The 25,466-nt window shown below is 36.4% G+C and overlaps 2 protein-coding genes across 3 annotated transcripts; both read right to left on the bottom strand.

Moving 5' to 3' along the window:
- On the bottom strand, positions 1-10,512 carry LOC306855835 (dihydrolipoyllysine-residue acetyltransferase component of pyruvate dehydrogenase complex, mitochondrial-like). The gene is made up of 14 exons (XM_079394741.1): positions 10,055-10,512; positions 8,842-8,943; positions 8,431-8,555; positions 7,977-8,130; positions 7,706-7,832; positions 7,012-7,187; positions 6,233-6,392; positions 5,998-6,065; positions 5,198-5,314; positions 4,981-5,088; positions 4,770-4,888; positions 4,483-4,645; positions 1,499-1,635; positions 1-1,387 (listed from the first exon to the last, which is right to left on the bottom strand). Exons 1-14 carry the CDS (start codon positions 10,328-10,330, stop codon positions 1,258-1,260), a joined length of 1,962 nt encoding a protein of 653 aa, XP_079250867.1. The 5' UTR covers positions 10,331-10,512; the 3' UTR covers positions 1-1,257.
- A 1,019-nt stretch (positions 10,513-11,531) lies between these two features.
- Positions 11,532-19,168, bottom strand: LOC306855833 (centromere/kinetochore protein zw10 homolog). 2 transcript variants are annotated; one of them, XM_079394738.1, is made up of 16 exons: positions 18,952-19,168; positions 18,113-18,247; positions 17,915-18,016; positions 17,645-17,722; positions 16,480-16,639; positions 15,889-16,044; positions 15,608-15,802; positions 15,091-15,227; positions 14,831-15,013; positions 14,513-14,751; positions 14,328-14,399; positions 14,084-14,247; positions 12,471-12,601; positions 12,208-12,339; positions 11,920-12,122; positions 11,532-11,768 (listed from the first exon to the last, which is right to left on the bottom strand). In XM_079394738.1, the coding sequence occupies exons 1-16, from the start codon at positions 19,063-19,065 to the stop codon at positions 11,645-11,647; spliced, it is 2,325 nt and encodes a 774-aa protein (XP_079250864.1). In that variant the 5' UTR covers positions 19,066-19,168; the 3' UTR covers positions 11,532-11,644. The 2 variants fall into 2 exon arrangements, with proteins under 2 accessions (XP_079250864.1, XP_079250865.1); XM_079394739.1 differs by having other exon boundaries at positions 18,961-19,168.
- Positions 19,169-25,466: the final 6,298 nt, after the last annotated feature.

Genomic DNA, 25,466 nt, shown 5'->3' with positions numbered 1-25,466 from the left:
GTGGAATATTATATTCACATTAATTGATTATCCCTAATAGCAATGTAAATGAGTAATTGATACTTTGCATGACATGGTAGACCAGTAAGATTACACAAGTTAACTTTATAGAAACATAACAATGTACAGATGTGTCATATTTTAATGTATATTTTGTTTATTCCCTCTCATGTTTTTTTGTCATATTTAATATTGATATAATATTGGTCATATTTTTTCCCTCATGGAAAAAACTCCCAATTTGTCCTAATTGCATGTCGAAACAGCTTGAAAAACAGATGTTTTTTTTTTCTACAAGACACATATACAGTATATATATCCATTCTAGTGTTTTATTCCATTTGGGAACCTTTCTTTTGTTTCTCCACAGGTTTATTTATAACAGCAGTTCACCCCATGAATTGTGCGTTATTCATTAAAGAATGACTTGAAAATATAACCACCATTTAAAAAGAAATGCCAAGGTGCTATAAACAGGAGCAAAGGCACTAACGTGCTTTGTCTGGAGTGAGAGATGTAATAAATAAAATTGCCTATATCAAAACTCTGCCCACATACCAAGATGCTGTGAAGGATTATCACACAGTCTCAGTGGAACAATCATCATGAATACGCCAGATAGTTACCTCAGGGAGTAACAATCCAAATGTATGACTACTATGCAGCAATACAGGAAATAAACCTATGCACTGAATAATGTGTCATAAATACATTTCAATTGTAGTCAGACAATATTTGGCACACACATCTCCAGATCTCATCACATTTTTTCTTGTATAGAAAGGATACTCATATTGTGCCAACGAATGTGTCATTGATACATGGAAACAAGTCAAAGCTTGCAGGAACAGACCATGAGACTTGGCCATGGACACATACATAATTATTTGATCTAATGGCAAACACAGACTTACGGTGCTTGTAACAATATCCTGAAGGAAGATGAAAACCCTTGCATTATCCAGCATTATCTTCTGAAACTACAGAAAATGACCTTAACAATTACTTACAACTTTGGGTTGAGAGGTTACTTCAGGCTTTAGGAAGCAATGTTGAAAAATACAGTATATGAAAGGGAGTATGTGAGTGAAAAAAAAAAAAAAAAGAGTAGAGAGCGACACCTGTTATAATTCTCAGGGAAAGCATATAACCAATGAGAGAGACCTCTCCAAATCTTAAAGTCCACAGGTTTTTTTTTTTTTTTTTTTGGGGGGGGGGGGGGGGGGGGGGGGGGGCAGGACCCTTTAAACTTCCCGCTCACAGGAGCATGGTGAAAGGTTTCTCCAGGAACTTGCGGAACTCAGCCAGCCACTGTGCACCAACAGCGCCATCTACCACCCGGTGATCACAGCTCAGAGTCACAGACATCATGCTTGCCACATCAAACCTACGAGACACACAGAAAACACGCACACTGACTGGAGGAACTGTTTTAAAAGTGCTATGTATAGTAGTAGGGCTGATGGCAAATTAATGTCTCTCTGTTGCCCTTGCTCACCCTTTTTCATTGTCTGCAGGCAGCAGTCTCTTTTCTGAGCCACCCACAGCCAGAATGCAGGCTTGAGGAGGGTTAATGATAGCTGAAAAATGCTTGATACCATACATGCCCAAATTGGAAATAGTGAAGGTGCCACCCTAGGAAAATCAAGAATGTTTGCTTTGAAAAAAACAACAACAAGTAATGCATTTTTATATACATAACACATTTTATATTATTTTAGCTATATACACATAAATCATTTATTATATTAGTTTGTGGTCAGAAAGGCTGACAAACTATTCTGTGGTATCTGTGAGGAATTCCAGTCAGGATTTAGACCGTATCATAGTACTGAGACTGCTCTCATTAGAGTTACAAATGACCTGCTTCTATCATCTGATCGTGGTTGTATCTCTTTATTAGTGCTACTGGATCTTAGCGCTGCGTTCGACACTATCGACCACAACATTCTTTTGAATAGACTAGAACACTTTGTTGGCATTAGTGGAAGTGCATTAGCATGGTTCAAATCGTACTTATCTGACCGCCATCAATACGTAGCAGTGAATGAAGAGGTATCATATCGATCACAAGTGCAGTGCAGAGTACCTCAAGGCTCAGTACTAGGGCCGTTACTGTTCATGCTTTACATGTTACCCTTGGGAGATATTATCAGGAGACATGGTGTTAGCTTTCACTGTTATGCTGATGATACTCAGCCCTATATTTCTTCGCGGCCCGGTGAAACACACCAAATTGAGAAACTAACGGAATGCATAGTCGATATAAAAATCTTCTTACTGCTAAATTCTGAAAAAACAGAAGTGTTAATTATCGGACCTAAAAACCCCACATGTAATAACCTAGAACACTATCTAACACTTGACGGCTGCTCTGTCATTTCTTCTTCATCAGTTAGGAACCTAGGTGTGCTGTTTGATAGCAATCTTTAATTTGAAAGCCATGTTTCTAGCATCTGTAAAACTGCGTTTTTTCATCTCAAAAACATATCTAAATTGCGACCTATGCTCTCAACGTCAAATGCAGAAATGCTAATTCACGCGTTTATGACCTCAAGGTTAGACTATTGTAATGCTTTATTGGGTGGTTGTTCTGCACGCTTGATCAACAAACTACAGCTGGTCCAAAATGCAGCAGCTAGAGTTCTTACTAGAACCAGGAAGTATGACCATATTAGCCCGGTTCTGTCAACACTGCACTGGCTCCCTATCAAACATCGTATAGATTTTAAAATCTTGTTAACTACTTATAAAGCCCTGAATGACTTAGCTCCTCAGTACCTGAGCGAGCTCTTATCACATTATATTCCTCCACGTCTGCTGTGTTCTCAAAACTCTGGTTGTTTGATAATACCTAGAATATCAAAATCGACTGCGGGCAGCAGATCGTTTTCCTATTTAGCACCCAAACTCTGGAACAATCTACCTAATACTGTTCGGGAGGCAGACACACTCTGTCAGTTTAAATCTAGATTAAATACACATTTCTTTAACCTGTCTTACACATAACAAACGAATACACTTCTATTATTCAAATCCGTTAAAGGATTGTTAGGCTGCATTAATTAGATCAACCGGAACCGGGAACACTTCCATAACACACAATGTACTCGTTACATCGTAAGAAGAATGGCATCTACGCTAATATTTGTCTGTTTCTTTATTATTCTGTTTCTCAGTCCGTGTCCGGATCAGATAGTGGATCGGCGCGCCGGGAGATGATGTCTCCCTGATCGTCAGCTGAGGCCGGGACACCTGGATGAGCCCCGGGGACATATCCCCAGTGAAGACCTCGACTTAAATACAATAAAACTAAAAGAAAATAACTAAAAATATAATACCTAACTACATAATACTATTATTGTTAGAAATTGCAACAATATAAAAGAGAAATAAATACATTTGTACATTTAAAATTTTAATTCAAATTAGTTTTTTTTCTCCAATCTGTCACAGAGGGAGTTTTGGTTCCTTGCCGCTGTCACCTCTGGCTTGCTCAGTTGGGACACTTAATTTCTAGTGATTATCGTCAATTTGATTTCGCAGATACTATTTAAACTAAACTGATCTAGACAATGACATGTCTGAATTCAATAATGAATAGATCAAATTGATTATTTTTATACATTACTGACACTCTATCCTCCAAATAGATACTGTTAAGTGCTTTGACACAATCTGTATTGTTAAAAGCGCTATATAAATAAAGGTGACTTGACAAAAAAAAAAAAAGATAATTATTCAGCAAGGATGTTTTAAATTGATCTAAAGTGGCAGAAATTCTATTTTAAATAAATGCTATTCCTTTCAACTATATATTAAAAGAATCCTGAAGAAATGCACAAAATATTAAGCAGCACAGCCATTTTAAAATTTGATAATGATAAAAAAAATTATCTGTGAGCACTAAATCACCATATTAGAATGATTTCTGAAGGATCATGTGAGACTGACACTAACATTTATTTGAAATCTTACCAATAAATCTGTTGACATGTATATATGTATATGAAGAGTTCAGATGCAAAAGCCTCTAAGTGTCATCTGAAATTTTCATCGAAAATGAAAGTTTTTATCAGGCTCCTATGTTTAGGTTCAGTAATTTTACTCTAATTACTATTATAGGTCCTTTTCAATGCAATTAAAATAAAACCGCTGAACATAAATATAAAAGATTAATTAATAATTATTATTTTAAAAGGAAATTTCAGATGGCACTTAGAGGCTTTTGCATCTGAACTCTTCATATATATATATAAATACACAAGTATACAAAAAAAATATTTACATACATAAATATACATACAAACTAAATTTGATTTATAAATTTTTTACTATATAATATATTTAAAAACATTTTTAGTAAGTTGTTTATTTAAAATGTGAAATGTTCAAACGTTAATAAAGGTACAGCTTATTACAAAACAACACAGCATAAAATAATTATTTCTGATATCTTAATAGACCACCTAAAACACTCACCTGGAATTCGTGCGGTTGTAGTTTTCCCTCTCGTGCTTTAGCTGCTAATGTGGCTACGTCTTTGCAGATAGTCGCAAGACCCTTAATATGAGCATTAAATACAATGGGAGTGATTAGACCCACAGGCGTACTGACTGCGACACTAATATCCACCACGTGATTTCTGTGCGGAGAGAAAAAAGCACTTGATTTCACTGTAATTTCAATGTCACATCAGTTACTTTACATTTACTGATAATTGCCCTCAAATGATTAAGAGCCGATTTGCATTGTGGGAGTCCACTCACTCTCTGATGACTGTGTCCATCCAGGAGGAGTTGGCCTCTGGCACCTTTATACAGGCCAGAGCCGAGGCCTTGATGATGAAGTCATTGACCGAGAGTTTGATGTTATCTGCTTTCACCTCCTGATCATGAGGAAAAGGTACAGTCTAAATTAGGAATACTATAATGTGGAGTTCACTATCATGTCATACTCATGTGAACTGAGTTCACTCACAGCATTGAGTTCTTTCCTGAGTTCAAGAACTTGGTCCATGTTGACATCGACAGACAAATAATAGTGAGGAATAGTCTGCTTCGACTGCATCAACCTCTGGGCAATCACCTAGATAGCACGGCAGTAAAGAGACAGGCAGGAAACAGAGCATTATGGGTAACAAGTCTTCACATATGCATAGAAAATATAAAGTGGTTTCTGTGGTCAGTGGACTCACTCTGCGGATGTTGCTGATGGGGATGTCAGTGAAGGTTCCTGTAGGTACAGCAGCAAAAGCAGGGGTGGCTGGAGGGCTGGGTGTGGGTGCAGCAGGGGTTGGAGCAACAGCTGGTGTCTGGCAGTATCCAACAGAATTTTTTTATAAAAGAATGAGCATAAAAGATGAAAAAGAAAAAAAAGAATGAGAAATAATTACTTTTACACTCCATTTTTACTACTATAAAAAAATACAATACACCATTTATGTATTTTTTGCTCCTAATAGCTTTACTATATTACAGGAATCTACAGACCTGCATTTTCTAAACTGATTTGGAGGGAATTCTAATAATTTTATTTAAAAAATATTTTTAAATAAATAAATTAAAAAATGAATTAGTAGCTTGAAACAAATAGTAGCTTTAGAAAAAAATATTTGATTCAACATCAAATTTATTACACATAGAACATAAAAGAAGGCCATTTGAGAAACATCTCAGTATTTTTTGTTCATTCAATGAAAGTCAATCAAAACTGGTTTGTTACCAACAGCCTTAAAAATACAGGGGCGTTTTTTGCCCCAATATCTAGAATTCAGGGCATAACTACATTTATGTAGTTGTTACCCTGCATTCTATTTGTCGACAGTCAACTCATTGTATGAAATGTAAGATGACGTACAGGTCTGGGGGCGGGGCCAGTGCGTTAACTGCATTAAAATATTTTAACCGTGTTATTTTTTCATAACTAATTAAGTTAAAGCGTTAAACTGGCAGCCCTAATAAAAACAAAGTTTGTTGCGTCAAAATTTTGACTTACAGGAGTGGGCTTAGGGGGAACGAAACTGTCGATATCTTTCCTGGTGACTCTGCCATCTGGTCCAGTTCCTATGGACATGGCAGTAGCATATTCCCATTTCAATCAGTGTCACTTATGATCCACCCATAAATGATACAAGCAAAATGATGAAGTAACACTAATGCCACTAGTGCCAGAAAGACATCTCCCATGCAAAGGAAAGTAACTGACAGCATTAAAATCAAAGTGCTCCAACCTGTGACTTGGGCGATGTCAATTCCCTTCTCGGCAGCCAGTTTCTTGGCTAGAGGACTGGCAAACACCCTACCCTTCCTAGGAGCAGCAGGGGTGGCTGGAGCAGCGGCAGGTACTGGGGTGGGAGCTGCTGGAGCTGGTGCTGGCGGTGGGGTGGCCACCTGAGCAGTGTGGTACAGTTTAAAGTCATATATGTAAACCACCTACTAAAATGATTTCTTTTTGGTTAGGTTAAATATTCAAAACTTATAAAACAGATTAGAACACATTATGTTTGTTGTGGGTTGTTGTAACTGTAGTTTAGCAGTTAGTGCACATGCTAACTATAACCAATATCAATCAGTACAGCTATATAATAATTTTTAAATAAAATTAAATATCTTAATATCTTTCCAGACAAAATATTTGTTGTACAGCCACTCCCACAAACTGGCATGGCATGATCGCCGAATTTCAAAACACTGCAAATATTTCAAAATGACCTTTCACTTTTAGTTATAGCATGAAACTGTTGATTGGCAGTAAAAACATGACCTTGATTTTCCTCACAGCGGACTTTAGGTGGCCGCATAAAAAGTATATTACATCACATATGACATGTTGCTCTTGTCAATTAAAGTGCTGTTGCAACTCAACGTGAACAATAAATGATTTCTGTTAATGTTTACTGATGTTAAAAAATTCCCAATCTTTTAATCAACAGCATTAAGTGTGCATAATTAACCTTAGTAAAAATTACATAAACAATAGGGGTCTTGTAGAAATGTCAGAGCTCTTTACCGGTGTGGGAGCGGGAGGCGGGCTCGTAGCCACCCCTGTCTCTACATAGTCAGCAAACGCACTAATGTCAGATTCCTTTTCCACAATGATGCAGAGAGGAGTGCCGAGGGGAACATCCCTGGTGCCCTCAGCAATCAATATCTTAGCCAGATAACCCTCCTCCTGTACCTCAAAACCTGAAAATCACAGGAAGAAATTACTTTACATGAATTTGTTAAAGTAGACACACTAAATTTCTTTAAATCTGGTTTATGCATATACATTCGACTGTGTATGAATATTTAATGTATTCATATAAAAATATACACAACCATTAAAAAGTTTGGGGTCTGAAGGATTGTGTGAAACTGAAGACTGGAGAAATGATGCTGAAAATTCAGCTTTGCCATCACAGAAATAAATTGCATTTTAAACTGTAATAATATTTCACAGTATTATAGTTTTTTCTGTATTTTTTATCAAATAATTGCAGCCTTGGTGAGACTTCTTTAAAAAAACATTTAAAAATTTGTACAGACTCCAAATTTTGAACGGTTGCGTATAAATAATGCTGTAACCACTGTTGATCAATGATCAGTAACCAAATCTGCCAAACCTAAATATGTGATTACAGCCATATACCTATAAAAATCGCCATTTCCATAATTAGAAATTGTTATCAATATGTTTAAAGGCAAAATAATTGACAATTTACCGATTGTTGCCTTATCTGTCTCGATTTCAGCCAGCAGGTCTCCCTCACCAAGTTTCTCACCCACCTTCTTCTCCCAGCGCTGCACGGTGCCCATAGTCATGGTGGGGGAGAGAGCTGGGAGAAGAATCTAATGAAAGCAAGAAAGAGAGACATTAATAGCATGTAATAATATGCTTGCTTATGCTTAAACTGGCCAATATCCCAAATATTTTTACTTCAGAATTAGTAATTCAGTTTGCAGTCATTTTCATATTTGGTCAACATCTCATACCTTCATGTGAGGTGGGTGGGAACTTCCAGGGACTTGTGGCGAAGCAGGAGCAGCAGCAGGCGCTGCTGGAGGGGGAGGGGCAGCTGCAGGTGCAGGGGCGGAGCTAGCGATTTTATCCAATGTAAGGTCCTTAAATGCAGGGATGAGGTCAGGACTAAAGGTCAAAGGATAGATTATGTATATTAGGTGGGAAAATATTAAACATGCATTCTATTTCACACACACAGATATCAAACATACAACTTTATGCTTTCATTAAAAGCCAAGATCAAGACACAGAATAATTATGTACATCACTAGGCCCTTTTTTATGATGCACCGTCTCTCTGAGGTACCACAATATTGATAGGAAAGTTTCCTTTCAACAGTTCAAGTATGACAACTTTTCACCATCATTTTATATTAAGGACATTATGCATACAGCAAACAGCAGATCTTATGATGTTATGCTTACTTGTCAACTGTAATACAAATGACAGCTCCAATGGGCACATCTCTTGTACCCTGAGGGACCAAAATTTTGGCAAGGTAGCATTCCTCCAGAATTTCAAATCCAACCGTAGCCTTGTCTGTTTCAACCTGACCAAATCAAAACCGAATAGGTAGAAGTCAGAATTATACCATGGGGCTGTTGAGCGTTTGATCTGATTGGTTGACAGATGTTCCAAGGAGCCATGCTCCATGCCGTGGCCTCATTACCATGTCAGATGTACATTAATATTCAAATATTCAACAGCTGTCATCAGTTATTATGTACTTAATCTTATCATCACTATGAAACTATTAAGTGTAATTTTAAAAGCTGAATATTGATAGTAGGGGTCTGTGGCTTTGTCTTGTTGGTTAAAAGCTAAATGTGCCTCACCTCAGCAATCAAATCCCCCTCATTGATTTTGTCGCCTTCTTTCTTCTCCCAGCGTGCAATAGTGCCCATCTGCATAGTGGGGGATAAAGCTGGTAGTTCCACCTGTAACAGAATGAATTAGGTTAAATTAACAGAAAGTTGTGCGCATTTTGCATGAATGACTATACATTTTTCTCATAGAACATAACACATTAACAGTCAGAAGTTTGGAGTAATTAAGAATAACAATGACTTCTGATCATATTTCTCATGCAACACTGAAGACTGAAGTAATGGCTGTTGAAAATTCAGCTTTACTGTCACAGGAATAAATTACATTTTAAAATACATTCAAATAGAAAACAGTTATTTTAAACGGTTACATTTTTGTACAATATTACATTTTTAATGCATTTTTGACTGAATATCCGCAGCCTTGGTGAGCATAAGAGACTTCTTTAGGGATAATTAAAAAAAAAAAATTATTAAACTTTTTGGTAATTATTCCAAATCATTATTGCCAAGTTTTTTTGTAGTGTTAATGATCTGCATTGAAATGGTAGTTGTTTACTGTGACATAAGATCATGATATTCAGGACTTCCACAACTTCCAAATAATGAATTTCCATGACATCTACCTGCTTTTTCATTTTAAATAAGAATTTTAATTTATTTCATGGAGACTCGACTCACAAACAGCAATTTCAAGCTGACAAAATGGTTTAGAGCGGAGTATTAATGTCATTGTGGAAATTAGTACTTTTCTTATAATTTAATTATTTTCTAAGCATGGAAATCTATGACTGTAGGCAGTTTTATCAAGACATCTTCTAAGAAACTGTTATGCTGTCTAGTGAGATATTTCATACAGGCATGTTAACAAGGACCTCTGACAGCTCACAGAATTCATGACATAAATATAGCCCTGCTTTAACATCTTGAAGGTGACACCAGCAGAAGAAACGCACTGATGCGCTATACCAGTACTCAGTTCACCTAAAACATTTTAATAATTTTATTCTCCCTCATGTTTTCCATATCTGTGTGACTTAATTTATTCTGGAGCACAAAAAGAGACGACAGATGGCACAACGAAAGTGAACGATGACTGAGCCAGTCATTATGTTGAAAGAGATGCAATGAAAGTGAACAACATCTCCTTGTGTTCCAATGAAAAAAATCAAGTCAAACGGGGGTGGAAGTACATAATAATATTAGTTAGCCCTTAGCTTACCTTCTGATGTGGTGGTAGACTATACACTCGCATGCTTTGACTGAAACTAGCCGTCTGGCTTCGCAAGACCCATGATCTGTTACTGAGGATGCTGTTGAACACACGCCGACCGTGACACAAGGTCCGGATCCGGGCCGGGCCGCTGGAGTGGTATCGCTTGAGATGATGGCATGATAGCGGTCCGGATCGTGGACTAGCAGCAGCAGCGGGGCCCGACAGCACACTGGGCCGGGTGAGCCTGGCAGATGGACGCACTCGCAGGGCTAAACGCAACATTTTGAACGTGATGACCCCTGAAAAACTACGTTGGATTTGAGTAAGGCCACTCTGGTATCAGAATATCTGACACCTGTGCTAGAAGTGGCGGTCTATTCCCCCCAAAACGTACCGAACAACCTCACTTTCCAATGACCTCCCCACTCCAAAACATCCCACTTTACGACAGTCTCCTTCGCTTCGTCCTCCTGGGTGACGCACCAGGGTTGCCAGATATTTTGCATGCTATATAAAACCTCCATTTTAAAATAATGTTTATCACAAATAACTGATAAATACGACGTGCTTAACACTAACATCCTTCACTTAACATTTAGATATTATGAAGTTATATGGGTGAGCATTTTATTGAATAGATGCATTATTCTGAGACTGTAATTGTAAAAACATGGCAACCTTCAAGCTGTCAAAGCCGGTGTCGTAAACTGTCAAGCAAGCGCTGACGTAAAATACCGCCAAGCAAAAGTTTAACTATGCACACCTCCTATCTTCCATGAATATTAAATTAACACCCGACCACGCGCCAAATGCGGGTGAATTTTGCAATTGGCGGGTAAAACTGTCAATCTACCTGCCACATTGGCGGGTAGCCAATGAGAATTGAGTGATTCATTAGTTGTTCAGCCGTGTGTGATTTGTTTACATACGAGCTGCGGTAACTTAGGTCTAACTTATATCTGTTGAGTTAGCACGGTGTGTGTGTGTGTGTGTGTATATACCTGTTTTTCTATCCCGGTGTGACTATGACACATGACTATGTCTGTGACACAGCAAATCAATGAATAAAAAGATTAAAAAAATATATAGTCTAAGAGTTATTATTACTTATAATGATTTCGTTAATAAATTGACAGCACTTAAATGTGTATTCTTACAAGTTAAAGAATAATGTTTGTGTGATTTCTATGTTTCACCTTTATTAGGCAAAAAAACTGGCTGCTAAAAAGTTACCGTGGCAGGTGGTCAAAAAAGTTAACTTCAGGCCCTGGGTATGACCCTCTTATATTCTTAGCCTACAGGCATTTAATTTACCCATAAATAAAACGTACTCTCCCTCGTGTCGTTTCAACCCCATAAGACTTTCATAGAACACAAAATAAATTGAAAAGCTTTACACAGCCTAAAACAAGACTATACAATTGCTGCGTTTTATTAAGGTATTTTTCAAGTTTTAATTCATATACTGATAAGAGAGCAGGCATGTGCTTAGAAAATAATTTATTGTAATTCATCTTTCAGCAAAATAGAAAAATATAGAATACAATATGTGTAAGGAAAAGCCCCAAGTAGTGTTATTTTGCGTCTTTTGGCTGTTTATTTGACGATTTTAGCTAGGGCTGCTGCTCGTCTCTCTGTGTTCTTGAACAGGGCTCGAATAAGGCTCTTCATCTCATTACAGGAGAACTCCACTGCCAGAGGTCCTTTCCCCTCTGCCCACCTAAATAAGAAGAAAAATATGTTTAATGTGTGCTCCAATTAAATCTATGAACTCAATACATAATCCTAAAAAAAATTTATGAAAAGCTAATAAAGGAATTACAGACAAGATCCCATAAAATGAACTATATATAATAGATTAAGTGTATCACCTGTCCACGATCTCCTGTAGATTAGCATTTAGCACCATGGAGATCTCTTTTAAGGTCATCCATTTCTTTACATAGACCGGAACCTCTTCTTGATATTTTTTGTTCTTGTTTTCATCTGGCAATGGATTGAACACCAGCGGCCCTTCTTCTATGATGGTTTGACACAGTGTTCGTAGTCGCTCACCATCCACGTTAGAGATGTCCTGGAATGAGAGCATTAGGTTTACACCTCAAACAGTTCCATGGTGTCACCAAAAACAACAGCAGCAGCATTATGTATTGCCTTACCTCCAACGTCATAATTTTGTTAATCAGCACTGATACTGCAGTATTGAGGAGAGTCCCCATTGCTTTGCAGTATATGGTCACAGGCAAGACATCTTGCCAAACTTTTCCCAACCTCTTCAGCTGATGAATTACCTAAAATTAACAATAGCAATTAAACATCAGTGACGAGCACTCAAGGCACAAATATGCTTATATACTGGTATCTAAACAGCAACAAAAGGCTCTACTGTTTATTCAAGGACAGTGAACTTGTTTGATCATACTTGTCTGATAGCCTTGCTGGCTGCAGAGTAATTGTCTTCATCATCCAAGTTCGAGAAGTTACGTGCAGTGGACAGTCTCTCCAACATCTCAGCTTTTTGAACATTCATTTGTGCCACAAAGCACCAAGCACCTTGTTTAAAAACAGACGAAAAAAAAAAACCCTTAAAATAGGCATCTCATCTTGAAAATTGCTTCTCACAAAGGCTGCATTTATTTGATCAAAAATACAGTAAAAACAGTAACATTGTGAAATATTATTATTAGAGATGCACCGATTTATCGGCCAACAATCGGTATCTGTCAATAAAATAAATTTATTTCACTATCGGCCATCGATTAAAATTAACGTGACTAAGGTATTAACAGTTAAAAAAGCGACAATAAAGCAGGCTTTATTTGACCAGATGAATCACCTGTAATTCAAGCCAGCATTGCCAGATGCGCAGTTTTTCTCTACACCAAACATTTGTAGCACGCCTCGATCCATCCAATAATCACAAAGAGCCTTGTGCTTTTTTACTTCTGATAAGAAACAAACTCTCAGCTTTCAAATCCTGTACATTCTATCACGAAATACAAACAATGAATGCTGTTTTGACGCTTTTAAATGTGACGTGACAGATCGCTATTGCACCTCAGTTCAAGTCTCTTCCAGTTTAATAAGTTATAGCGCAAAATACACATGAATGTACATAAAATGTTGCAGTATGGCTTACCAAAATGTATCATGTCTAATGTAATCGCTCAATCAGTGTTTCAACCACTGAAAACAGCAAATAAAACAGCCTATGAACAGTATGTCACTTAACGTGGCATTTACCTCAGCAAAGTTATTCCGCTGTTCATAGTTCATTAGTTAGCCTTAAAACAACACTGAAGAGGATTTTTTTTTTACTTATAATTACAGATGGTTGTTTGAATAAATCTGGTATTAAGGTATTTATGAAGAAAAAATATGTTTATGGTAACAAAAGTGGTTAACATTCAACCTGTTCTTTTTCATCAGTATTATTTGGGATTTGAATTTTGTGGACAGGAGTTCCTCTTTTGCTGGCTATAAAGTATACTTCGGCCATCTGTGTCCTCGCACCGTCCGCATTGTCATTTTCATCACCAGGAGGGCTCACGTACAACAGCGCATACGCGAGGTGGTACTGCGCATGTGTTGAGCTCGTCTGTCCGCACTAATCCGCGGTTGAGTATACGTCAAAGCTGTGCCGAGACGGAACAGAAAGTGAAGTATACCCAGCGTGCGCTTTAAGCATGGAGCAGAGCAGACGTTTTGGAGCAGCGCAGACCATGCCCTGGTACAAATGCGACCACGTCAAATTTGAACTCGCTCATAACTATAGCTATCGGCAGATATCATTCTGAATAATCTGTTATCGGCAGAGAAATTCAGTGTCTGTGCATCTCTAATTATTATAATTTAAAATGACTGTTTTTTATTTGAATATGTTTTAAAATGTAATTTATTCCTGTTATGACAAGGCTGAATCCTTCAGAAATCATTCTAATATACTGTTTGGTATCGTTTAAATTAGAAAAGAACTATACTGAATTGTAATGCATTTTTAATTGTAATGCTGAATAAAAGTCAGTGTGCCCTTACCAAGTCTTCTGAAGCCTGGGACCAAGTCTACAAAATAAGCCACTCCGTCTTTCAAAGGAAGGTGAGGTTTAAACTGGAAACCCAAGGTTAAAAGGTGGTGAGCGATGAACATGCAGTTATTGTGTTGGATTGCAGCCAAGTGAGGCAACTTCAGGAAGTTGTCCCTAAGTTATGAAAACAGAATCTCATTAAAAAACAAAAAGTACACCAAGAATACTGCTATTTAAAAAAGACATCAGCTTACTTGTGATATGTAGGCACAACATCATAGAATAGGTGAAAAATGTTTCGGACTGTGTAGAAAAGCTGGACTGCACTGCAAAAAAAAAAGACCACAAATTTATGAAGTTAAGCAGTTACAGCTTCCACATGAACATAAAAACATACAGTATCTGCTTAATTTTAATGTCTGTAATGCCTGCTACGTACCACTGGGGGGAGCTGCCCACTGCCTCAGACAGAGTTTGAATGGCAAGCTCCAGGAGCTGCTGCACTGACTCACTAATGCGACACACTGGTAGGCACAGAGTGTTAGGACTCAGCTGCTTCTCGTTTTCCAGGCTCTGCTGATCATAACGGGAACTTTTCTTACTATACTCCTTCCTCTCCTTCTCTCCTCCACTGGGACTTGGTAGTTTGGGGATAGAGAGTTTATACTCTGGAGTGATCTGAATGAGAAGAGCATATAGAAGCCTGTAACTAAAATATGTTATGGCTTAATTAACAGAGAATTTGAAGAGGTCTTACTTTCACTGTATTGTGCATCTCAGATGTCATCAGTTTCCGTGCAGCCACAATGACATCTTGGCATTTTTTGCTTGCGAAGTGGCAGTTGATGTTCCTGGCGTATTTTAAGAGGTCCGTTGAGTCCCCTGCGAGGTAGCCCATTTCTTTCAGACTGCTCTCGAAATCTTCTGTCTGTTTAATGACCTGAGAATACAATTGAATATTGTATTACAAAGAATGCTGCACAGTTGTCATATGCTGACAGATCCTTGCAGTCTTACCTCACTATATTCAGCTAGCTGACTACTGTTAGCCGGTATGGAATGAACCAGGCATTCACGAATGATGCATTCAGACATCTCCTCCCATATCAGGTCTCCTAAAATCTCAGACAATTTCTTTTCATCTATAGACACATCTGAAGAAAGAAAAGAAACACCATCATCAGCCTACTTCAAACTTTTTCAAGACCACTTGTTAGACAAAGTGATATAGAAGTGTATAAAACGAAGTTGCATTTTATGCCTGACCAATAATAACATGCATATAGCACCATAACACTTAGTTCACATACACAGAATGAAACAAACACAGACACTTGTGGTGAGTAATTAATGACAGAATTTAAATTTTTGGGTGAACTAACCCTTTAATAATTAATACTGCATTTTAATTTTTTTTTTATTATTTAGTGATCACACAAGACACCTTAGCATAGTGTACACATTGTAATTATTAGTCATGACTACAATGTCTATGGTAAACAGAATCAACTTTTTTGGTCACCAAAAAACATACCAAAAAGGTGTTCATGTAGTGTTTTAAGCACGGTGAGCACTTTGGTATAAACCTGGCTGGGATCAGGATGCTCTGCTTTGGTTTCTGTACACTGCAAGCTCAAGACAGCGCCCTGTTCCGGCTGACTGCTCACTTCCACCACCAACGAGGGGTATATGATCAGAGGCTTCAGCATGTACTTAAATAACACTTGACCTAAAGGATTGACAAAGAGTCAGGCAGTCAACTAACAGACCAAAATGTGCACAAATCGAGGCTGTAACACCAAAACTTAGTCTTACCAAAGAGTTTAATCTTTTTATGAAGCTCTCCTTGAATGGAGAGGGCTTGGACAATGCTGGGGAGAAGGGCATGTGGGACAGATTCATCTCCCTTAGATCCTCCTCTGTTCAAATGGAGTGCTGTCTTCAAGAAAGACTTCACACTAGTGAGCTCGGCTGAGGGAAAAAAAAAATAGATCAAATCTAATTAGATCGCCAAACAGAGACAGAATGTTCTTAAAGATACCATTTTTTTTTCTAGTCAGATACCAGCAACAGAGCTTTTCTTCTGTATTGTGACATATTGGAGTGAAATTGATTATTGCAGAAAAATAAATAAATTGTAGGCTGGGGACATCCATTGGTTCAATCCGTTGATTATTAATTGAATGGAGGCAGATCTGATTGTGAGTTTGCGGTCGATTACAAGAGATGGACAGGTTTAAGCGAACTAGAGATCCGGCATTTACCACCAGAGACAAGTCTGTCCTTTCACTGAAAGACTGAGATATAACATTTGAAAAAAGAAAAAAAAAGAAACATCAACAACACGTGTTACAGAGAGGGTGAATTTTAATTTCATACGAGCTTTAAAGTAAAAAATAGAGTTACTTTTAGTGGAAGGAAGTTTCCAGACTGCCAGTTTCTGCCACTCTTCCCCAAGGTGGTAGATGAGATTCTCTCTCTGTATTGTGATCTCTGAGCTGAGGGCATGAACTAAAGGCAGCTCTGTGTCTTTCCAGGCTTTCAGGGCATCGACACTAGCTCGCGCCTGTATAATGCAAGCAGGAATATGTAATTAAGACATTGTATAGTAATTCATAGGGCTGTTAATTGACCAAAATGCTATTCAAATTAATTACATGATATGCTAATAAATTAATAAAATTTGGGGAGATGTCGAACTGAAAGAGGAAAAGCCTTCTTTTTTATTATAAAAAATTAAATATACAATTAATTAATAAACCTGTCAAATTCAAAGGGTGTTAATCAGTGTTGGGTAAGTTACTCTAAAAAAGTAACTACTAGTTACTAATTACATCTTCAACAGTGTAATTAGATTACTGTACAAAAATACTATTTAAAGAGAGTAATTATTACTTTCTAAATCATATATCAACCTCGACAAGTTAATGATACAAGGATAGACATGAAACGGTTCTTTTAATTCTTTCAAGTAACTATATAATTTATTCTGGTCACACTTTAGATTAGGGTCCAATTCTCACTATTAACTAATTATTAACTATCTGACTTTTACCTCAATATACTTGTAATTACTGCTTATTAATACTTAGCATAGTAGTTTAAGAATTGGTTAGGATTACGGAATTAGAATAAGGTCTTGCAGAATAGGACATTAACATGTGCTTTTTAAATAATAATAAACAGCCAATATAACAGTAATATTCATGCTAATAACCATTAGTTAATAGTGAGAATTGGACACTAAGTATTACCAATATTCTTATTAACTCACCAAAGTATTTAAAGTGAGAAGGGTACATTAAACATTTTAGTTAGACTTTAAAAGTTAGACTTAAAATTTTGATGTTAAATTCACTATTGTATTGTGTATAAATGTTCTATACACAGTATTAAGTTCAATTACATAAGAAGTGACAGTAATTAAATTACAGAAAAAATAAGAGTAATCCCTTACTTTACTTTTTCAAGGGAAAAGTAATTAAATTACAGTAACTAATTACTTAGTATGAAGTTACATCCAAAACTGGTGGTAATATGATGAATGAATTTAATGCTGAATGTGACTGACCTTTCCATGTTGCTTGGCTGCAACCACATAGTGTTTTTCCAGCAAGGCCCTGTGATACTCCTCTATTGCCGTGTCAAACTATAAGAGCATATCAAAATAATGAGATAATGTTACACAAACCATGTGCCCTAACTTATGTAAACAGGCAAATTACTGTGAACTGTTCTTACACAATCAATTGCATTACAAGAATGAACATGCTTTAAATCATAAGTCTAGCTTTATGGTTAGAAAATCCTCTAAGCCTATACAAAATCCCAGTAGCATTACCTCTTGGAGATGCTGGAGTAGGTCTATAACTGCAGTGTTTTTCTCTAACTGCTGTTTAAGCTTAGCATACTCTGTTACGGCATCATGGAGGTTCTGCTGAACCTGTAAATGCAAACACTTAGTTGACAAACTGCTATAACAGTCACTTTTTTTTTTTTGGACTAACGCATAATTGCTAACTAATAGTAACAAGGGTACCTCATTCTCAATGCAGCTTTTTAATAAATCAATGTCTTTGGAAACTGATTCAACCTGGTCCAAAAGCTCCTCTGCTCCCTCCATACTGGGTATAAACTCAATATATTTTTTATTTATCATGTCTGTAACCTCTTCCTGTATGGAGAAAAAGATATGAGGTTAAATACAAAAAGGGTTTTGATATAAATGGAGATCAGCGTTGTATTTCTTCACTTACAAACTTATTTCTCCAATTCAGATAACAAATATGAAGAATAAGACATTTCATTTGATAGATTTAATTACATTATAAAAAGCTCTGAATGTGATGATCTCGTTAGACACAAATGTCGCAAATCTCTAAACATAAAAAGGCAAGCTTGGTAAAATATAAAAATATGAACCCAGACAGGCACGCTCATCGGTGTTAACACTGTCTCAAGAAACACAATGTTGCGTGAAATGAGGCTAATAACATATAACTTAATCAGTCTGTCTAAAGTCAAGAGCTCAGACTGGCACTGATATCAGCAGCATGACACGTTAACCAGGCAATGTCACATCAATACCGCTTTATTCTCGATTAAAACATGAATTAATAAAGTGTTCATTGTCCAGCGAAGCTCATTACACGCTTGTTATTCTTAAATGAGAGTAACGTTAGCGTTAGCCGCACTTTGGTTAACTGTCAATGTAACGTTATGTTAACATTAGCACCAAAGAGTCAGTGCGCAAACAAACACAATAATCGCATTTTAAGTCTTTTTAAAGTATTGAATTTAACATTCATTATTTTTTACCGTCATGTTAACTATGTTTTATCGGGGTTTGACAGCTGCTTGCTAACTCAACTAACTTACACTGTTTACCTTCGTTTCTTCCACTTTCCGGGACAGTTTGGAGATTTTGCAGGCGAGGTCATCTTTCTCCAGTTTTCCTGAGCTGGCGAGCACTTCTGTCACAAACGACGACATGACGGTAACGGTAACGGGTAAACGACTGAACGCGCAAGATAGTTTATCTCTTCATGCCACGACTCGCCATTCCGCGCGCAAGGGATGCTGGGAGTCTGTGTCTGTCGGAGGAAAACAAAAACAAAGCTGTCGATGATTTTAAAAAGGGGGTTGTTAGAAATGCTCGCTTGCTGTAAAATGCAGCGAGGTGCATTTAAACTATAAAATTAGGGTCATTCGGTCTTTTTTTTTTTTAGGACGAGACTTAAAAGGGCCATTCCACCGAATGGGTGCCATTTGTGTCCCCAGGTACAAACATGCATAAAAATTAACTATAAAATACATTTTATTATTAAGCAAAGTGTCCTGCAAATTTAAAATATATAATTAAAAAGTTATTACAAACTACCTAAAACACTGAAAATATAGCAGTTGTACATGTCCCCAGTGTCTAACGCTACATTTTAACTTGAAATATGTTTAAAATCCTTCAGAAAACATTTTTATTTTGCATTTTTGTGTACCTCCCCATGTCCCATTTGTGCTTTAAATACCTTTATTTCAAAATGTATAATATTTTGGATAAAATACACATTTTAGTCGTGTCCCCAGGTTTTGACTCTGTCCTGTTACCCTGAAACATTCCCCCTCTAAAAAACTGGGAAAATTCCACAAGACACATTTTCAACATAATATTGCAACATCTGGATCTTCTGAATTGATCGGAAGCATGTGGTCTTATTTTTCTTTTCTGTATATTTGATGATATTGTAACGGTTGGCTGACTGATTATAAATATACTGTCCTGTGACCTAAATTATTTCTTAGATGTTACTTGTTTATTTTAAAAATACACATTTTTGGTGAATCACTATAATTTGCTGAGTATTCTCATAATATTAGCATGTACTCCTTGTAGCTAGATTATATGTATTTGCTGATTTTATCCTAAAATCTCAATCCTGTTACTTTCGGTCCTATTACTCATATGCTCATATATCTTATACTTATATATATATATATATATATATATATATATATATATATATAGTAACTGAGTAAAAGTAACAGGAGTGAGTGGTGTCATTAGATTTATTCATGTAAATATTAGGCTACATCCATATTAATCTAGATAAATTTGAAAATGCATCTTTTTCTCAAAGTTTTGGCCTTCTATCCACTCTGAAACAATGCTTTTGCCAATAGAAACCCTATGGTTGTTCCTGCATTTTATATTACATTCCTGCAAGTATGACAGAAAATGTACTTGACATTTCTGTCCTGTGGCAATAATGTATTAGACTCATATATGGAAATGCGTTTGAGTGTGAGCTGCGCTATAAGAAAACAATATCCACAAAAAAACTGAAAAGATATTATTTGTTAAGTTTATTATTGTTAATATCAACTTTACTTTAATATTTAATATTTATTATTCTTTCGTTATTTATATCTTATATAATAACCTGTCCTCTACCCCTAAACAAAAACCTCTGCAGACCACTAGATTTAAATAGAAACATGATTTGGCCTTTTTTAGCAGTGAGGTCAGCTCAGTCAATGTTTAACACTTTCACTAAATGCAGGCATTAATATCTCATATGTGTACTAAACCTGTATACTAATATAATGGATACTCCTTCCTATTACCCATTTCATTCCTGTTACTAAATAGATTTTTCTTTAAAAAATAAAGTTAAACCACTATTTTTTAAAATTAAGTTTGGTCCATAATTTATCTCATTGTTTAATAAATTGCATCATAGAAAATTGATAAGCTTGAGGTTTGAGTCGCCTTTAAAATGAAAAAATTGGTTTGTGTACTTTAGAAAAATACACTATTTTAACAAAATCATAGTTTTCATGATAAAAATAATATTTTTTGACCACGAAACCAACTATTTATTTAAAATAAACACCTGCCTGAGGGGGAAATGACGGAATTTGTTGACATATTTTTAAACCTGCTTTTTAAAATACATTAGAGTTTTGGTAACAGGACTGAGAAAAATGCATCCATCTTCCACTTAAAAATTGTGTAAAAAATTCAATAAAGTTACCTGAAATGGACCAGTACAGATTTTGAATAGTTAAATATGTGTAATCTTTAAAAAAGATAGAAAATTATTATTATTTATTTAAGCATTTTGGAAGCAAATGGCACCCATTCGGTGGAATGGCCCAAAAACAATGAAATGTATTGTCTGTTTTAGTGGATATAACGTTACAATAATTTCAATCTCACTTCTAGTCAAACTGAAAGTGAATTATTGGTAAACCATTAGAAACACACCTTAAATAGGAAAACAATTGCACTAAAAGAGAATGGCGGAAAAAAACAACCAAAAACGGCAGAATGCTTTCTGGGATTATAAAAAAATAAAATAAAAAAAAAACGTTTAAGATATTAAAATTGACGTTTAGATATCATGAGAGTGAATTTTGGTAACGTTACTACAGCCATATCTGAAGTGTGTGAAATAGGAGGAGTTATTTGATTTTGGTAGCTGGCTTGCCTGTTTTGGTGATCCTGCTGTATGTGTTCAGCTGTTCACATCAGACCAAAAATGTTTTTTTGAGGTATGAAACAGATGTGAATAGACATCATTAGAGTGAATTTGGGTAACATTACAGCCATAGTGTGTAAAATAGAGAGGGGTTAAAGGATAATACAGATTTAGTTAAAGGATAACCTTTAATGCTGCCTGTGCCAGATTTGCTGACCATGCTGTATGTGACCAAAATGCTTTTTAGGGTATAAAATAAAGTTTAGATATCACCAGTACTGCTTTGCTGGATTTGGTGACCCTGCTGTATGTGTGCAGTTGATCACATCAGATATGTTTTCTGGGATATAATATAAAGATGTTTAGACATCACCAGAGAGAATTTAGGTGTGAAATAGAAGGGGGGTAACAGATTTCAGTAACCTCTACTACCGCCTTGACGAGTTTGGTAACCCTGCTGTATGTGTGCTGCTGTTCACATCCAGACCAAAATGCTTTCCATGAGTATGAAACACAGGGGTTTATACATTACCATATGAAGTTGGGTAACATTACAGCCATTGTGTGTGAAATAGATATGGGTAACAGATATTAGTAAGCTTTAATATTGTCTTGCGGGATTTGGTGACCCTGCTGTATGTGTGTAGCTATTAACATCATTCTATTCTATTCTATTCTATTCTATTCTATTCTATTCTATTCTATTCTGTCTAAAAAAAAATACCACCTTGCTGTGCACTGTGCTAGACTAACTAACTGTGCTAGACTGGTCACAGCACTTATATATTGTTGCTCTCTCGTTGGTCCGATTGCTTCTACTTTGGAAGTCGCTTTGGATAAAAGTGTCTGCTAAATGACTAAATGTAATTTAATATAATGTAAAAAAAATTAAGTTTAGACATCAAAAGATTAAATTTGGGTGACATTATTGTTTGTGAAATAGAGAGGGGTAACAGATTTTGATTACCTAAACTACTGCCCTGTTGGATTTGGTGACCCTGCTGTATGTGTGAAGCTATTCACATCAGACCAAGATGTGAATTTCATGTTTAATTGGGTGAACCATCAGAAGAACAGAGATCTAACAACCCCGAGGCTTCTTTCTTTCTATTTCATCAAGGATGACAATCATCTCAAACTGAGGCAGTTTCAAAGACCATTATGTCCCAAAAGAGATTGTTTTCACTCACTGTAATTATTGTATAAGTTTTCATCATGCTCACATATGACACAGTGTATACTGAAGATCAGAACGCCTCTTCTGTGGCCTGGAGATCTAGCAAACATGCAATCATCCAATCATTAGCACATCAGTAATTGAACCAATGCATAATATTTGTCTTAAAATACACACTGTTAGCATGTGTAATACTGCATTTTAAGTAAATGAGCATTGTGACAATGACTCTAGTCAATTACCTTGTGTGAGTACTGGACATTGAGGTTTCACTCTCTGCCACCTTCACTGAGCACCTACGTATTACTACTCTAAGGTACTAATATGTACCTATTAGGGGTAATTAAAGGTACAAATATGTCCTTTTAAGGGTACTGCTCCAGGGACAAGCTGTTGTACCCAAAAAGGTACAATTTTAAACCCTTATTTTTCTGTGTGTATTCTCTAAAGCTATTCAGTTACTGATGGAGGTGTACCATAACACAGTATAGGGGCCATCTTCCTGAGGACAGAAGATAGCAATTGTAATATTATTAATTGTATGTATTACCGAGACAAATTAAACAAAAAAAATATTTGTAAAACAGTTCTGATTCTGAAATCTTATTGGAGGAGAAAATTAGCTGCTATACACTCAACTATGGCCACAGTTCTATATTAATGCACTATGCCTCTTTGGCAACCATAAACAGCATATTATTATTAATACATTTAATTGGTTTCTTTTATATTTTTTCTCGTCTAATATAAAAAGCCTCTTCATTTTCTGTATGGACAGTGTAATCCTGATAAAACTGTATAATTACATGTTTGTGAAACTTAACCAGATGGCTCCAGTGCATCTTATCTTTCTTATATGCTTCACATGTAGCCTTAGAAGACCACAATCCACTCTGCAGTGCAGCATTTTGTTGTATCAACACAATCATGGCCGTGTTGGAATTCTAATTAAACTCAGGAGATTATGTCTGATTCTCTAAATTAATCCAGGGAAGAGAAGGTTTAGAAGTGTTGTGGTGATGCATTTTAGAAGAAGTTTTTCTGGCAATTTAATGCAGATGTATGAAAGATATACAACTGTCTTCATTAACTCTTTATTAGATTAGATTAGATTAGATTCAACTTTATTGTCATTTATGCAGAGTACAAGTACAGAGCTAATGAAATGCTGTTAGCATCTAACCAGAAGTGCAAGAATATAGTGTTTTATATACATATAAGTGCAGAGTAAGTGAAGATATGATTTACAGAATATACAGTGGAATTGCTATATACAGTATTGAGCAGAGTATATACAGAATATAAATAGGAATGCAATGTAGGGATTGTATGTACATTATGAACAGAGCAATGTAGATTATATAGATTACAGATTATATATACACATTATGAACAGCAGAAACGTGAGAAAAGTGGTAATAAATAATACAGCTGGATGAGTGTGCAAAGTATTGATAGAACAATGTATTCTATGCAAAATAGCAGTAGTGCAATATTTTATAGAAATAGTTTACTGTGCTTGTACAGTAACAACTTTAGACAGTTTATATTGTAATAACTTTGACAATGTGCAGTCTGTGCAAAATATGAGTAGTGCAAATGCATGTGTGTAAAGTACTGTGACCAGTGCAGTAATAAGCAGGTGCAGGAGTTAGATTTGTGGTGTAGCGTTCAGAAGTGTCACAGCCTCGGGGAAGAAGCTCTTCCTGAGCCTACTAGTGCGAGAGCGTAGGGACCTGTAATGCCTGCCGGATGGAAGGAGGGTGAAAAGTCCATGGTTAGGGTGAGAGGCATCCTTGATGATGTTTCTTGCCCTGCCCAGACAGCGCTTATAATAAATGTTCTCAATGGAAGTTAACTGGGTGCCGGTGATCCGTTGAGCAGTTTTCACCACCCGCTGGAGTGCTTTGCGGTCAGATGCGGAGCAATTGCTGTACCATACTGAGATGCAGTTCGTGAGTATGCTCTCAATGGTACAGCGATAGAATTCCACAAGGATCCTGGGATTCAGGTGAACTTTCTTAAGGCTCCTTAAGAAGTAAAGGCGCTGCTGTGCCTTTTTGACCAGAGTGGAGGTGTTATGGGACCAGGTGAGGTCATCAGAGATGTGGATGCCAAGGAACTTGAAACTCGACACACGCTCCACTACAGCTCCGTTGATGTAGATGGGTGTGTGTGCATGACTCCTAGTCCGCCTGAAGTCCACAATGATCTCCACAATTTATGTTTTCACTCCTGTGCTATTTATTAACATAGTTCAGTTTTAGATGAGAAAACACAGTCTGACTTTACAAAAAATGATTGAAAGAGCAAATGCAGATTGGAGTGTATCTGTTGATGAATATAAGTGAATAGGAAGTGTCTCACTAATTTCATCTGAATTACTCAACATTTTCATATCTTGTTAGACATAAATCAGCACTACGCCATGGGCATTAATAAAAGTGTAATTAACAAAAAACAATACCACACTGCTACTTCACTGTAGATAAACAATTCTAATAAATGCATGAAACTGTAGCTGCTCTTTGTATGTGGTTATTTTTAGTAACAGGCCATTCTGAAAGCTTCTAACCTATTGAAATAAGTTTAAGAGAAGAAGGTAAAACTATTATTTAAAAGCAAAAACTATTGCTTGACAGAGAGTTATACTTCTCTTGAAACATATGTGACGTGGCAGTGTTCTGTGGATACTGACAAAGGAATTAGCCTAAAATATATATAATAATGGCAAATAT

Source organism: Barbus barbus, assembly GCF_936440315.1.
Source record: "Barbus barbus genome assembly, chromosome: 36".
NCBI lineage: Eukaryota > Metazoa > Chordata > Actinopteri > Cypriniformes > Cyprinidae > Barbus > Barbus barbus.
Note: the sequence above shows the minus strand (reverse complement) of the source record. Positions and strands in the feature narration are given on the sequence as shown.